The sequence below is a fragment of the Labrus bergylta genome, chromosome 19 (genome assembly GCF_963930695.1).
Source record: "Labrus bergylta chromosome 19, fLabBer1.1, whole genome shotgun sequence".
Classification (NCBI taxonomy): domain Eukaryota; kingdom Metazoa; phylum Chordata; class Actinopteri; order Labriformes; family Labridae; genus Labrus; species Labrus bergylta.
The window spans coordinates 876,950-894,247 of NC_089213.1; the positions used below are offsets into that span (position 1 = coordinate 876,950).

Below are 17,298 nucleotides of genomic sequence, written 5' to 3' on the forward strand. Positions count from 1 at the left end.
AAAATGTTTTATTTTGACGGCAGGGACCGGAAGTAACACACTGTGATTTCATCTGACTTGATAGTAGTAATGTTGTAGTTACTTACTGTGACCACTAGAGGGCATAAACAACATGATTCTAATAGAAATACTGTACAACAAAGATTAATAACGTGGATTGAACTAACAAACCTGTGGCATTGCTGTAGTGTATGGACTATTTCTACATGCAGAGTTATATCACCCCTTGTGCCTTACAGCGCACTTCATAGTTAATTACATTGGCGCAGTGATATGTGTTGCCGAACTTCTTGTAACCTGCCGTTCATCAGTAAAGCGTCATACTAAGTTGAAGCTCCGTCTCCGACACAACAAATTGGCGACAAGCACGAACCGAGCTGCAAGTGAATGATCCCGGCTGCACTGACAGTTGAGGGAGGCGGCGGAGCTCGGCAGAGAGAGGAAATAGAGCAAGAAAAACAGGACTCGTGAGTGACGAGCTAAACCAGGCTAACGGCTACGGTAACTTCAAAGCGCGGGTAAGGTGGACAAAACGTGAGCATGTCAATTGTTGGCAAAATAGAGGAGTTTGACGGTGCAAATGAAGACTGGGAGTCAACTTTACTTCACTGCAAATGGTGTGGAGGATGAAAAGAAAGTTCCAACACTCCTCAGCCTTATAGGTGTTAGAACATATAGCCTGCTCAGAAACCTGCTAGCCCCCCAAAAGCCTGCCACACAGACATTTCAAAGCATTGTGGACATATTAAAAAATCACTTGAGCCCAAAGCCCCTTGTGATAGCAGAGAGAGTCCGTTTTCACAATAGGAACCCGTCTAAAGATGAAAGCATCTCAGAATATGTTGCTGAACTACACAAGCTGACTCAGTTCTGTGAATTTGGAGCAGGACTTTCTGATGCTCTGCGTGACAGACTGGTTTGTGGCATGCATTGTCAAAGCACACAGAAAAGGCTACTGTCAGAAAAAGATCTTAACTGGAAAAAGCACTGGCTATTGCAGTATCAATGGAGACAGCAGCTAAGGATGCTTTGGAGCTACAGAAGAAAGCGGTAGACAGTGGCATACACAAAATGTCAATGAAAACAAGAACACAAGTGTTACAGATGTGGCAAAACATCTCATGATGCAAATGACTGCTGGTTTAAGGACAAAAACTGCAGAAAGTGTAACAGAACCGGGCACATAGAGAGAGTGTGCAGACAGAAATCCAGCAACAAGCAAGCACAAAGAGAAAAATCAAACAAAGATAAAAAGCCAAGATACAAAAGTAAACATGTGCATAATGTGACAACATGTGAAAGTGGATCAACATCAGAGTCTGACAGTATTGGACTGGCTTGTTTGAAGTTGCATGACATAACCAAGGAAGACGACAGGGAAATTATCTGGATCACTCCAGATGTGTCTGGCATAAGACTGAAAATGGAGTTAGACACAGGGTCATCCTTGTCTGTCATTTCAAAAGCTGACTACAAGCGACTGTTCCCCAACTTACCGTTGCTGAGGACCTCCGTGTGGCTCAAGACCTACACAGGTGAAAGAGTGCGCCCCGCAGGTAAACTGAAAGTGAAGGTGACATGTGAGGGTAAAACACTGCAATTGATGCTGTATGTGTTGAAAAAGGGAGGGCCGCCACTTTTCAGCCGGACTGGACTGGCACACCATTAAAGCTCTACATTTGGCTCGAACAGACAATGATAGTTCACACAGTGCCACAGAGAGACTGTCGCAGCTACTCAAAACCCACGACAAGGTGTTTGCAGAAGGCATAGGCACCCTAAAAGAGATAAAGGCAAGAATTGAGTTGGATGAAAATGCAAGTCCAAAATTCCACAAAGCCCGTCCGGTGCCATATGCGCTGCGTCCAAAGGTGGAAGCTGAACTACAGAATCTAATGGCCTCTGGCATCCTGTCAAAAGTTGAATGGAGTGATTGGGCGACGCCCATTGTCCCTGTGATGAAGAAAGGGAAGGCTGAAGCTGTACGCATATGTGGAGACTTCAAAGTGAGCATCAATCCTGTGCTGCGTACTGTGCAGTACCCACTGCCACGTATTGACGACATCTTTGCATCGCTGGCAGGAGGGGAGAAGTTCTCAAAGATCGACCTAGCACAAGCCTATCTACAAATGGAGGTTGAGGAATCCAACAAGAAACTCCTCACAATCAACACTCATAAAGGACTGTTTCAATACAACAGGCTCGTCTTCGGTGTTGCTTCTGCTCCAGCAATTTGGCAAAGAGCTATGGATCAGGTGCTTCAAGGTATCCCAGGTACACAGTGTTATCTTGATGACATCATTGTAACAGGCAAGAATGATGACGACCACCTAGAAAATCTCAGCAAGGTGCTTGCCAGGCTAAGCGAGTAAGGCTTGCGCGCGAAGAGCAATAAGTGTGAGTATTTAGGAGCGAAATCTCATACTGTGGACATGTCATTGACAAGCACGGCTTACACAAATCAAAAGAGAAAATTGAAGCTGTGCTCCAGGCACCAAAACCAGAAAATGTGTCGCAGCTGAGGTCATATTTAGGCCTTGTAAACTACTATCACAAGTTCCTCCCAAACTTAGCTACAACGCTCTACCCACTCAACGCGCTGCTGCAGACAGGAGCAAAATGGGACCGGTCTGAGGAATGTGATCGAGCATTCAAAGAGACAAAAAGACTGATAACTTCAGATGAACTGCTTACCCATTACGACCCAGCACGACCCATCAGACTGGCCTGTGATGCTAGTCCTTATGGGATTGGTTGTGTTCTGTCACACCTCATGAAGGATGGATCTGAACACCCTATTGCGTTCGCCTCTAGATCACTGTCAAGCGCAGAACGCAATTATGCGCAGATCGATCGTGAGCACTTTTCCTTGGAGCTCACTCATATGACATTGAATTCAAAGGGACAAAACTACACTGCACCGCTGACGGCTTGTCACGCCTGCCCCTGTTAACAACAGAAGGAGAAAATGCTCCCTATCCAGATCCAGCAGATGTGTTCCACACAGCAGTGGTGGATCAGCTGCCAGTGACAAATTCTGACATACAGAAACACACCAGGAATGACCCCACATTGTCAAAAGTGTACGAAATAACAATGCAGGGATGGCCAGCTCATGGTGACCCTCTGTTCCCAGAGTTTTCAGCTAGACGAGATCAACTCTCCATCTGTTAGGGAACCTTAATGTGCGGCTCCTGTGTCGTAGTTTTCTCAAAACTTCGAGCCAGGGTGTTAGAGACTCTCCATGAAGGACACCTTGGTACAGTCAAGATGAAGATTTAAAAGTTGTTACAGACACAACAATTGCTACATTAATATTTTATATCTTTAGTAGTTTAAAATTCAAAGGATATCTGTGGTTTACAAACAATGATGGATATAAATTATAGAAGCTTAGTCCAATACATCAGCAGGAGTGGCTGCAGGAGCTGGGGATCGAACCCCGACCTTCCTGTTGGGAGACAACTGACTCTACCACTGAGCCACAGCCGCCCAAATAAAACAAAGTGCAGAAACTAACTTACATTACTGACGTCATCAAAGGATCAACGTCAGAGTCAGAAACAAGTCTGTATAAATCTAGAGATATACTACGTTTTTATTTTGTGTTTGTACGTTTATTTAATTAATCGACCAAACAACACAATTAAATACCCCCCCCCCCCCCCCCCCCCCGATATTAAATCTGTGTTTGTTAACTTCTTCCATCGTGACTCAAAGACGTCTCCTAAATTCCTTCTCCTAAGAGTTATTCTCTCCATATTATAATCTTCATTAATTGTTTCTTTCCATTTCATTATTTGTGGTGGACTTTTCAGACAGTTTTTAGTGTTCTGTTTAATTTCTGTTATTCTTACAGTCCTATACAGGTATTTATCTGAAGTGAGGGACAGTGCATGGGGGGGGGGACTTCCCATAAGTAGGTGTTGTGGACTAAAGGAAAGATTACATTTAAAGATCTGATTTATTTCCTGTTTTACTGAGCAGTATTGAAATCTAGAGATATGTTAAGTTTCAAGGCCTCACATATCATCTATTGCTCACTTATTTTTCCTCACATTAGTTTGTAAGATACATCTCTAGGATGAGCTGGGATGCATCATTAGTGACGTTCCTGAGGTCATTTGGTCAAAGTTTCTCTGTGTTTTTATTGTACTTTCTCTCTCTCCTCTTCTTCTTCTTCATCAATCCATCTGAACCCCCCTCACCTCTCTTCTTCTGTTTCTTCCCCTCTGACCCTCTCTTCTTTGAATTATACTTTAATAAGGTTGATTTTCATTGTTGACTCACTGGATTTTAAAGTCCCTTTTTTTCCCAGTACATTTAAAAAGTGTCATCAAACATGAGTTGTAACAGTATTTAAGAGTAAATCCTGATAAAGAAACTCTAATCTGTCTTCCTGTTTGTCCTCCAGACCTCCCCACAGTGTCTCTCCTCCAGAAGACTCCCTCCTCTCGGGTCACCTGCCACGCTACAGGTTTCTACCCCAACAGAGCCATGATGTTCTGGAGGAAAGATGGAGAGGAGCTTCACGAGGACGTGGACAAGGGAGAGATCCTCCCCAACCACGACGGCTCCTTCCAGATCAGCGCTGACCTTCAACTGCCCTCTGATGACTGGGGGAAGTACGACTGTGTGTTTCATCTCTCTGGTGTGAAGGAGGACATCGTCACCAAACTGGACAAACGAGAGATCAAGACCAACTACGGTAAGACCTCGATGAGAAGTGATGAAAGAGAGGATTTGACTGTAACAGTCGTGTGATGGAGGGAAAGTTTAGTTGTGACTTTTTCTTTCTTTCAAACTCTTCAAATTGTAAAAGTATTCAGAAAAAGAGTTTACGAGAGAGAGAGAGAGAGAGACTGGAATAGTGCAGATTTACTTCAACTCTCCAGTCCACATGTTTATTAAAGTATTCAAATGAAAGCACTCATCATTGTGTCAACATGTGTCTGATGAACACTGAAAGAGATTTGAAAAAGACACAAAAAAGGACCAAAAGATTAAAACATAATCATAAAGCTGTGCAGAAAAGGTCCAAAGTGGAGCATAAATAATGATCAGAATGCAGGAAAAGAAATGTCTGATGCTAACATTTTTCTGAGGGGAGACCCCAAGATGCAGTTTTCAATTAAAAGTTGAAAAAATAAAATGTTAGAGAATCGTGATCTCAGATCTCAGGGAGAAAAATCATGATTCACATGTTAGCATCTCTTTTTCATTTACAGCCACATCATTTCATTTCAGTTTCTCTTTAGATTTAATTTTTTAGTGTTTTCAGTTCTTAAATCCATCAAGAAAACGATTGAATCAAACACAGTTAGAGTGCTGTTGTTGAAGAAAAGTCAAACATGTTTATTTTGAGAGATTAAAGGCACTGTGTTGACTTTAGTGATGTGAAAAGCAGTTCTTTTCAGTGTACTGAATCAGTAGAATCAGTTCAGTAAAATGATTCGTTCAAAAGATTTGTTCACTGAATCGTTCAGTACTTCTCTGCAGCTCTGTCTGTGAATCAGAATTTAATAAACTGAAACACGGCCGAACGTTTAGTTCTGCTCGTGATCATACTGAGAACAGCCGGTGGTGAATAATAAACCAATGAGCTGAGAATTTAGTTGGATAAAGTTACAGTTTGCAAACTGAAAGCTGCTAAAACAATCACATTTATTTTCCCCGACCGTTCTGTTCAGTACGTTCAGAACACGAAGAGGAAGAGAGTGACTCGGAGGCAGAGCTCTCGTTCAGTTCGTTCACTGAACGAACTGAACGAAGTAAAAATACGTGATGAAATATCTAAAAAGTATGTTGTAGAGAATGGAACACCACAGGGAAGTGTGATAAGTCCGATTTTATTTTCAATTATGATAAATGATACATTTGATAATATCCCAGCAGATATAGGAAGGTCATTGTTTGCGGATGATGGAGCATTGTGGAGAAAAGGAAAGAATATACAATTTATTGTAAATAAAATTCAGAAAGGGATCAGTTTAGTTGAGAAGTGGGGATTAAAGTGGGGATTTACATTTTCTGTGGAAAAAACAAAGATCATGTTCTTTTCTCGAAAGAAAATTGGGGAGAATATTGGGTTGACATTGTTTGGAAATAAGCTAGAACGAGTTGACTCATTTAGTTTTTTAGGGGTATTTTTTGATGTTTGGTTGACATGGAAGGAACACATCAGGAATATTGTTGAAAATGCAAAAAAGTAATAAATGTAATGAGATGTCTTGTAGGAATGGATTGGGGAGCTGATGTTGCTGCCTTAAAATATATATATGTGGCATTAATTAGAACTAGGATTGAGTATGGGAGTGTGGTATATGGATCTGCAGCAAAGACAACACTTGCAAAGTTAGAAATGATTCAGGCACAGGCTCTTAGGATATGTATTGGGGCAGTGAAATCATCTCCAATATGTGCACTTCAGGTAGAAGTAGGAGAGATGCCACTATGTTTAAGGAGGAAACAGCTATTAGCTAATTATTGGCTGAACTTGAGAGGACATGGAGATAGTCACCCAACAAAATCAGTGTTAAAGGATTGCTGGGAAAAAGAGAGAACAATAAAGTCCAGTTTTGGATGGATCGGGGATAGAGTGGCGAGAGATATGGGAGTGTATGACAAGGATATCAGTCCAACTGTTTTATGGCCACCAGTTCCAATGTGGATGCTTGAGACAGCTGAAGTAGACTTGGAGTTACTAAAGATAAAGGAAAGGAAAAGAAATGTTGATTTAGTTAGTGAATTCTATGAACACATAGAACAGAGATATGGAGATCATGTACAAGTATTCACAGATGGATCTAAAGACCCGATGACAAATGCAACAGGATCAGCTGCGTTTATCCCAAAAGGTTCAAGGTTGAAGTAGTGAAGAGAACGTCAGATTTCCTGAACGTGTACACAGTAGAGTTGTACGCCATTTTAGTTGCATTAGAATGTGTTGAGCAAATGAAAGGAAGGAAAGTGCTGATATGCAGTGATTCAGTCAGCGCTTTATACAGTATTCAATCAGGATCATCTCACAGTCGTCAAGATGTATTATATGAAATCATATTTACACATTCCCAGGTGGTTAAACAGGGGACAGATGTGATGTTCATGTGGGTTCCAGCACATTCAGGTATAGCAGGAAATGAAAAGGTGGACAGGTTGGCAAAGGAAGCTGTAAAGAAAGAGAGGATTGATATTAACACCAAATGATCTCAGTCAGAGGGGAAACAAGTCACATGGAGTAAAATCAAACAGGAATGGCAACAATATTTGAACAATCAGACAAAGGGAAGACATTTATATTCAATTCAGAGGGAAATAGATAAAGTAAAATACAGAGGGAGCAACAGAAGAGAGGAGGTCGTAATGTCCAGGTTAAGAATCAGTCACAGTCATTTAAATAGCTCTCTACATATCACTGGAAAACATCCATCAAGTCTTTGTTAGGTATGCAATCTAGCAGAAACAGTTGAACATGTAGTTATTAAATGTAGAAAGTATGTAGCACATAGACAGAACATGATGTCAGAAATGGAGAGAGAGGGACTCGTAAGAAGAGATGTAAAAAGTATTTTGGAGTGTGGGGAGAGAGGGAGAGGACGAAGATGCTTGTTTAAATCTCTCTTGAGAACAGGTTTATTGAGGAGGATTTAGGAATGTGAGTAATAATTAAATCCAGCAGATGGCAGTAATGCAACTTTTTGGATGCCAGCTGCCAATAAAATCCGAAGAAGAAGAAGCTCGAGTTTGAAACGTGCAGATTCTCAGGAAGTTGATGAAAATCAAAAATGTTTGAAGTTGGACGAAGCTGAAGACTTCACAGGTCACAATGAAGACTCTGGTGTTTGTGTCTCTCGTGGGATTATTCCTCCACGACACGACGGCAGGTGAGTTCAGATTCATTGAAGACGATTTAATGGAAAGAGGGAAATGTTGCATGTCTTTATAAACTGTTGGTAGAAATGAAAGCTTCATTTGATGTTTGTTCTCAGGACTGAAGCAGCTTGTTGAAATGTGAAAAGTGAACATTTAATTTGACGTTAGTAAATCCTGTTTGTTCACGTCCTCACACCCTGATACTTACAAGAAAAGTGTTGTTGTGAGAAAGGCTATAAAAAGTGTCTGCTAGTTATCTTTTCCAAAAGACAAGCCGAGAAATGATGAAGGCCCGGTTCATATGAACAGGACCATGAATGTTAAAATAACAGCATAACTACAGTGAACACAGCAGATAGACTCTGATTCAGAAAGAAAAAGGAACTAAATGCCTTCAAAGTGTTTCACCTCTAAAACCATTAACAGAGCATTTAAATGGACTCTTTAAGTCCTTCATGACACTTTAATGTTAGAAAAAGTGTTTTGTTATTAATGTAGTATAATTAATGTGGTATAAATACTTATTTCACTTGAATGAATTGTGATAATTAACATATAATCAGAGTGTCACAGTCATTAAAGTTCATTTTGTGAGGATCAAACTCAAGTATGTGCTCAAAGAATCAGAAACATAATCAACCTCCTGACCCTCAAAATGAAGTTAATCTCGGTTTATTGTTTTACCTCTGAATATTTGTATATGAAATATGAATAAGCTCAAAGCTATTCCACAGATGATCTTCATCTTTTACATGTTTGTTTGTTGTTTAGTTGAGATCACATAAACCCTGAAGCTCCAACATTTCATTGAAGTCAAACATCAGACTGTTTAGTGGATCTAGAAACACATATCTGCTGATGTGAGCTTATTGCACATATTTAGTTTTCTGTGCTTATGTTGGCCGATAAGTGACAGAAAACAGTGAAGCAGCTTGAACATCATTTAGAAACAGAGTCTGCATTACAGAGTTTGTCCACCAGAGGGCAGTCACGACTTTATTCTCAAACTGAAACGTCACAGCTCAGTTTGTGTTTCCCACACAAAAAGAAATAAATGGTTTTAATCTGTGAAAGTCAAAAAAACATCCACAGCAGCCTCAACAATTCAGCATTAATAAGACTACAAAGTTTGTAGACTTTATTCAAAGTGGTTACATTTATTCCTGCACAGATTTATCTAAAAGCTTTTTTGTTCTGAGCAGTGCATATTTTTCTAAAGAGCAGATTAAAAACAGAACAATGATCGACGTGCATTCAGAAAGCAGACAACATGCAGGATTCAGAAATGATCTGTCATTTAGTTGAAGTTTTTTAGTTGAGTTTTTTCTAATTGAGTTTTTCTCCGCTGGCTGATTGTGCAGCTCCACTCAGTCTACACAGCTTCTTAAACTGTGCTCCATATACTGTTCAATAGTTTTTCTTTGTTGCTGTCCTCCAACACTGTCCTTTCAAAACTCAAATAATAAAACCCGCCTACGTGAGGACTAGTCATGAGATGTCAAGAAGTCAATAAAAAATCCACTTAATGAAACATATCTGTCAATGAAAGTCAGGGGCATGACTGCATCACTTGAATATTTGACTTGTTGAATAAATAATTTCAGTATAAAAACATTTTCTAACACTTGAATCAGAAATATCAGAATAAGAGTTCCAGGAGAACTTTTTCTTTTCATCTCTAAATTAATTGGAGTATTTAATGACTGCAGAGAGATGATCAGGTTTGGTTGAATGTACTGGAAGTGTTTTTTGATTCTGTGTGCTGGATAATAACTTTTGTTCAATGATGCAAAAAGTTTCAGATTAAACTGATGAAAACATTTTGTCCTTACAGAGATGCACTCTATGAAGTATTTCTACACGGCGTCTTCTGAAGTCACAAACTTCCCAGAGTTTGTGACTGTTGGGATGGTTGATGATTTTCAGATAGATTACTACGACAGTAACACCAAGAGGGACGTACCCAAACAGGACTGGATGAAGAAAGTCACAGAAGACAAAGCTGACTACTGGGAGTGGCAGACTGAGAGAGCTGTGTATTACCAGCATGTCTTCAAAGTCAACCTTGACACTGCAAAGCAGCGGTTCAACCAAACTGGAGGTTTGTTTATGATTCAATTTATACTGAAAAAAGATTGTTTATAATTTGATCCTGAATTTTAGTGAACAGATGTTACCACACACACACACACACACACACACACACACACACACACACACACACACACACACACACACACACACACAGAGTCAGGAGTGTGTGTTCATGGTTGAATCTGTTGGATGAAGTCTTTCCTCGTCTGAAACAAACAGTCAGACTCAACAGAAACATCTCAGAGACTCAGACTCCTGGATGCTGCTGTACTGCTCTGATTCAGTGTTTCTGTCCATCCCATAATAATCTACAGACATTATTAACACTTGATCTCCACTAGATTACATCACAAGAACTCTACTGAGCTGCCCACATGTGAACTCTCCTTTTAGAAAAACAAACCTGTTCATCACAACAAACCAACAACACACAGCTGATAGAGGAACATTACTGCCTGGTTTCTCAAACTGAGGAGCAGGACCCCAAATGGGACACAGGCTGCTTCTGCTGGGTCCTCACATGAGAGGAGGAGCAGCATGTTTTCATGAAGCTGACTGACAGGACGCCATGATAAATATGACCATCAGATCAGAGGGGTCAAAGGTCAAACAGCACAACTCTACTGTACTGACCTCCCTGTGTCCGAAATATGAACAAGAACAACTACAGATTATATTCATTTAGATTAGATTCATTTAGATTAGATTCATTTAGATTATATTCATTTAGATTATATTCATTTAGATTATATTCATTTAGATTCATTTAGATTAGATTCATTTAGATTATATTCATTTATATCATATTCATTTAGATTATATTCATTTATATCATATTCATTTAGATTATATTCATTTATATCATATTCATTTAGATTATATTCATTTAGATTATATTCATTTAGATTCATTTAGATTAGATTCATTTAGATTTTATTCATTTAGATTAGATTCATTTAGATTCATTTAGATTATATTCATTTAGATTATATTCATTTATATCATATTCATTTAGATTATATTCATTTAGATTAGATTCATTTAGATTAGATTCATTTAGATTAGATTCATTTAGATTCATTTAGATTATATTCATTTAGATTCATTTAGATTAGATTCATTTAGATTATATTCATTTAGATTCATTTAGATTATATTCATTTAGATTCATTTAGATTATATTCATTTAGATTATATTCATTTAGATTCATTTAGATTATATTCATTTAGATTCATTTAGATTATATTCATTTAGATTCATTTAGATTAGATTCATTTAGATTAGATTCATTTAGATTCATTTAGATTATATTCATTTAGATTCATTTAGATTATATTCATTTCGATTATATTCATTTCGATTAGATTCATTTAGATTATATTCATTTAGATTAGATTCATTTAGATTCATTTAGATTATATTCATTTAGATTCATTTAGATTAGATTCATTTAGATTATATTCATTTAGATTCATTTAGATTATATTCATTTAGATTCATTTAGATTATATTCATTTAGATTATATTCATTTAGATTCATTTAGATTATATTCATTTAGATTCATTTAGATTATATTCATTTAGATTCATTTAGATTAGATTCATTTAGATTAGATTCATTTAGATTCATTTAGATTATATTCATTTAGATTCATTTAGATTATATTCATTTCGATTATATTCATTTCGATTAGATTCATTTAGATTATATTCATTTAGATTAGATTCATTTAGATTATATTCATTTAGATTAGATTCATTTAGATTCATTTAGATTAGATTCATTTAGATTCATTTAGATTATATTCATTTAGATTATATTCATTTAGATTAGATTCATTTCGATTAGATTCATTTAGATTATATTCATTTAGATTATATTCATTTAGATTAGATTCATTTAGATTATATTCATTTAGATTAGATTCATTTCGATTAGATTCATTTAGATTATATTCATTTAGATTATATTCATTTAGATTAGATTCATTTCGATTAGATTCATTTAGATTATATTCATTTCGATTATATTCATTTCGATTAGATTCATTTAGATTATATTCATTTCGATCAGATTCATTTAGATTCATTTAGATTAGATTCATTTAGATTCATTTAGATTAGATTCATTTAGATTAGATTCATTTAGATTATATTGATTTAGATTAGATTCATTTAGATTATATTGATTTAGATTAGATACATTTAGATTATATTGATTTAGATTAGATTCATTTAGATTATATTGATTTAGATTAGATTCATTTAGATTATATTCATTTAGATTAGATTCATTTAGATTATATTGATTTAGATTATATTCATTTAGATTATATTCATTTAGATTAGATACATTTAGATTCATTTAGATTATATTCATTTAGATTAGATTCATTTAGATTCATTTAGATTAGATTCATTTAGATTAGATTCATTTAGATGAATGTGATGACGGTGTGTCTGTCTCATAATAAACTCTTTAAATGAATGACTTTCTGCTCAGTGTCGCTCAGACTAAAGAAGTCATTTAAAGATTTAATCTCAGCCTCTGAGAAGTTGTGATGGACTTGTTTGACTTTTTATTGACATTTAACAGATTCAAACATTTATTGGTTGATTTTAAAAAAGCCGTTACATCATCAATAATAACAAGAATAATGAGTTAACGCTCTAAATATGTGGTATGAAACATATTGGATTGTATGAACTGGACCGTACTGATGTTCAGGTTCCATCCCAGATTCTACATGTGAATTATAAATCTAGATTAAATGAGATGAATGAAACTTGAACAGTGTTTGTACGCCATGATTCACTCATCAGGCTGAACAGTTCAGTCCATTCATTGATGAGATGATCCACAGAAAATGAAGGGACAATCATTTTGATCATGGACTCATTATTTCAGTCTCTTGAATCCAAAAGGTCCAAAATGTTTTTTCCAGTTTGTCAAATATGACAATTAGCTGCTTTGATCAGTTTGATATGATTGTAAATGAAACAGCGTTCAGTGTTATTCTGGAGCTGTTTGAAAAGTTCACCTTATTCTTTGTTGACGTTTCAAAAGAAGTGGTTGGTTCATGAATCAATCCAAATAATGTGATCATGAATCTTTATTCTGAGCTCTTCATAAAAAGTCCAAGTACACATTAGATGAGATGATCTCCACTGTTCTGACCTCAGTGTTGGCTCGTCCTCTCAGGCAGCATCAAACAAACATCTGCAGCTGGAAACAGCTGTTGTTAGTGTTGAATGATTGACAGATGGGTGAACCAATCAGGACGCACAGACTGTCTCCCAGTCTCCATACTGGTCCTGGTGGTCTCTGCCTTATTGTGAGCAGCTGTAGTAACACACTGCTGAACTCTGTGAGGGCCGAGCAGGAGGAGTCTACAGACTGATCCTGGACTGAGACTCTCCTTCAGAGGAAACTTGGAGAACAGCTCGGGACAGTCGAGTGTGTGGTTTCTCACAGGACGAGCGAAATGTTGGACTGATCCACAGAGAGTCCACGTTCAGTCCAGGACCAGTTTAATCTGAGTCTGCTAGTCAGGACTACAACTCAGAGAGAGAGAGAGACTCAGTGTGTCTCTGATGCAATAATAAAGGATTTAAACTATACCTCTCTCTCTCTCCCTCTCTCTCTGTCTCTCTCTCTCTCTCTCTCTCTCGCCCCCTCTCTCTCTCTCTCCCTCTCTCTCTCTCTCTCTCTCTCTCAGGTGTTCACATTGTCCAGAGGATGTACGGCTGTGAGTGGGATGATGAGACTGGAGATGTTAATGGTTATGATCAGCATGGTTATGATGGAGAAGACTTCATAGTTCTGGACCTGAAGACAATGACGTGGGTCGCTCCACAACAACAGGCTGTCGTCACCAAACAGAAGTGGGATAATAACAAAGCTGAGTTAGAGCGTTTTAAGAACTACCTCACCAAGGAGTGCGTTGACTGGCTGAAGAAGTATGTGAACTATGGGAGGAGCTCTCTGATGAGAACAGGTAGGATCAAATGACCTGATGGAGTTGAATTCTGACAATGTTCATCTTCTTCTTTTCTTGTTTATCTTGTAATTGAACAATAAATATTTTACACATGTTTCTATCACACATGCTCTGTCTTCATCTTTAAGCTTCCCCTTACCTTTCCCTTCATGTTAGATCTCTTTCTCTCTGCTGCTCATCGCTCTCTCTCAAAGTTTCTCTGTGTTTTTATTGTACTTTCTCTCTCTCCTCTTCTTCTTCTTCATCAATCCATCTGAACCCCCCTCACCTCTCTTCTTCTGTTTCTTCCCCTCTGACCCTCTCTTCTTTGAATTATACTTTAATAAGGTTGATTTTCATTGTTGACTAACTGGATTTTAAAGTCCCTTTTTTTCCCAGTACATTTAAAAAGTGTCATCAAACATGAGTTGTAACAGTATTTAAGAGTAAATCCTGATAAAGAAACTCTAATCTGTCTTCCTGTTTGTCCTCCAGACCTCCCCACAGTGTCTCTCCTCCAGAAGACTCCCTCCTCTCGGGTCACCTGCCACGCTACAGGTTTCTACCCCAACAGAGCCATGATGTTCTGGAGGAAAGATGGAGAGGAGCTTCACGAGGACGTGGACAAGGGAGAGATCCTCCCCAACCACGACGGCTCCTTCCAGATCAGCGCTGACCTTCAACTGCCTTCTGATGACTGGGGGAAGTACGACTGTGTGTTTCAGCTCTCTGGTGTGAAGGAGGACATCGTCACCAAACTGGACAAACGAGAGATCAAGACCAACTACGGTAAGACCTCGATGAGAAGTGATGAAAGAGAGGATTTGACTGTAACAGTCGTGTGATGGAGGGAAAGTTTAGTTGTGACTGTAATGGCAATTTTCCAATTTTTTCCTTTGCTCCAATTATTGCCATTAATACTCAGGTAGGGGTGAAGTCTTACGCAGATGCAAACAATGATTTTCCAGCCGTTATTAAAGTTGAGTTGAAGGTTTATTGAAGTGACTTGATGGAGAGATGAGAACAAAAAACATTTCCAGTGAAGCGTAGCCAGTAGAATGAATGAACTGTCTGAGTGCTGGTCTGAAACATGAATGCCGGTCTGGTGAGAACTGTCTGTGCTCCCCGTACCTGTGCCCTCCCTTTCCTGTCACCTGTGCTACTATATATACACGCCCCTGTGCATTCAGTGTCCCTATTGGAAAATAATATATTCAGATAAGTCTAATTATAAAACATTCCAACGATAAACACAAAATGGCTCCTACACACCGGCCCCTAAAAGTAAATAAACAAACAATTAAATCTACAAAAGAAAATAATAATAAAAAGGAGCTATAAACAGTACATGGCATTTTCCCTTTTTTTCTTTATACATTTTCAAAAAAGTTATGTACTATGTGTTGGCATGTAATCTTCTTTTATTGATTTTTCACTCCTCGTTTCTTCCTTTAGTCTTTCATTTTTTAGGGCCAGAGGTTCTAGAACATAGCACCTGTTGGGACATCTTTACCAACAGGTGCTACTACCAGTCCTTGCTGTAACTAGGTTACAGCTTCTTGGAGCAGACATATCTTTGTTATTGGTCTTTCCAATATGTTGCTCTTTGTCTGGAGTGTCATTGTGCGCACTAGACCTTGTGCATCTGGTTTAGTCTCCAGGATTCTGCCCATTAACCAGGAACCTCGGGGTGCAGTGGAATCAACCACCACAACAATGTCACCTGGAGAAAAGCTTCTTCTTTCTTTAGACCATCGTTGTCTTTCTTGGATTAACGGCAAGTACTCCTGTATCCACCGCTTCCAGAAGAGATCTGCCATATACTGCACCTGCCTCCATCTGTGTTTAATGTATAGATCCTGCTTTACAAAGAGTCCAGGTGGTAGTACTGGCTTGGTTTTCAACAAAAAAAGATGGTTTGGTGTGAGTGCTTCCAGGTCCATTGGATCGTCAGAAATTTTGGTTATGGGTCTATCATTTAATATTGCTTCCACTTCACAAATGAAAGTTTGCAATCCTTCATCATCAAGAACTTGTTTGTTAAGAACAGAGCGCATCACAAGTCGAACCATGCGGATCAGTCGTTCCCAAACACCGCCGTGATGGGATCCTGCTGGGGGGTTAAAGTACCGCTTTATCCCTCACTGAAGCATAGCACTGTTGATTTTGTCTTGATTCAAGCAATTCAGTGCTTCCCTCAATTCTCTTTCCGCTCCAATAAAATTTGTGCCGTTGTCTGATCTTAAAGTTGAAACTCGACCTCGTCGACAGATAAATCTTCGTAATGCATGGATGCAGGAATCTGTGTCAAGTGTATGTGCAACTTCAAGGTGTACTGCCCTGCTTGCCATGCAGGTGAAGATTACCCCATACCTTTTAACAAGACTACGTCCTCTCTTGATTTCTATGGGACCAAAGTAGTCGACTCCTATATCTGTGAATGGAGGCTTATCTGGCAGAATCCTCTCCAGGGGCAAATCTGCCATTTTTTGTTCTCCAATTCTTCCTCGCTGTCGTTTACACACAACACAGTCTGTTATGATTTTTCTTGCAGCGGAGTTTGCTTTGATAATGCAGTATTTTTTGCGGAGGCGAGACAGCATATGATTTCTTCCCCCATGTCCGAGTTGTTCATGGATGTTTCTCAACAATAGTGTGGATATGTGAAGGTCTTTTGAGAGAATAATTGGATGTTTGGACTCTTCAGGCATCGCTAGTTTGTTCAGGCCTACTCTTAAAAGTCCATTATCCAGCACAGGATCTAGTTTGTACAAATGACTGCATTTTTTGACACAATTTTTACCAGATTCGAGTACAGAGAGTTCCTCCTTGAATTTTTGTTTTTGACTGAAAGAAATGACTACGTTTTCTGCTTGGGCAAGATCTTCAGGACATAAATACTGTCCGTGGAGTGTTGTTTTATAGACATGCATTTCCTTTTCAACCTTGTCCTTTAGCTTGTATGGGTCATTTTCAAAGCCACTCACCGTGGTCTGAATCTCCTTTCTCTTTTGAGTCAGCTATAAGAGGGTTGTTTTTACTTTGAGAAGCCAAGCTACAGCAGTTGTGAGATTCCTCCATGATGAGAAATAGTTGATCAGAGTGTTTGTGGGATTCATTGGGTTGGTGACAATAGTATTTATTGTGATGTCCTGTTTGATTTCTGGATCATGACCAGAGATTGTCGTTGCCAAGTAAGGTTTTGGCCATTCTTGTTGTTGCTTACAGAGAAACTCTGGTCCTGTGATCCATCTCTTGCAGCTTCAGAAGCGCTCTGCTGTTAGTCCTCTGGAGGCTTCATCTGCAGGGTTTTCCTTTGAGCTAACATACCTCCATTGTGTAACTTCTGTA

General features: G+C 38.4%; 1 protein-coding gene across 5 annotated transcripts in view; it reads left to right on the plus strand.

Annotated features, from left to right (window-relative positions):
* Positions 1–17,298, plus strand: part of LOC110002766 (major histocompatibility complex class I-related gene protein-like) — a 51,437-nt gene that overhangs the window by 24,834 nt on the left and 9,305 nt on the right. For 4 of the 5 annotated variants that reach the window (XM_065948123.1, XM_065948120.1, XM_065948118.1 and 1 more), the window contains exons 1-4: positions 7,725–7,883; positions 9,707–9,973; positions 13,687–13,965; positions 14,443–14,736. In XM_065948123.1, the coding sequence (XP_065804195.1) occupies positions 7,826–7,883; positions 9,707–9,973; positions 13,687–13,965; positions 14,443–14,736 (898 nt within the window). In that variant the 5' untranslated portion in view covers positions 7,725–7,825. Of the gene's footprint in view, positions 1–7,724; positions 7,884–9,706; positions 9,974–13,686; positions 13,966–14,442; positions 14,737–17,298 lie in introns of those variants that run through there. The other variant, XM_065948119.1, reaches the window with a different exon arrangement.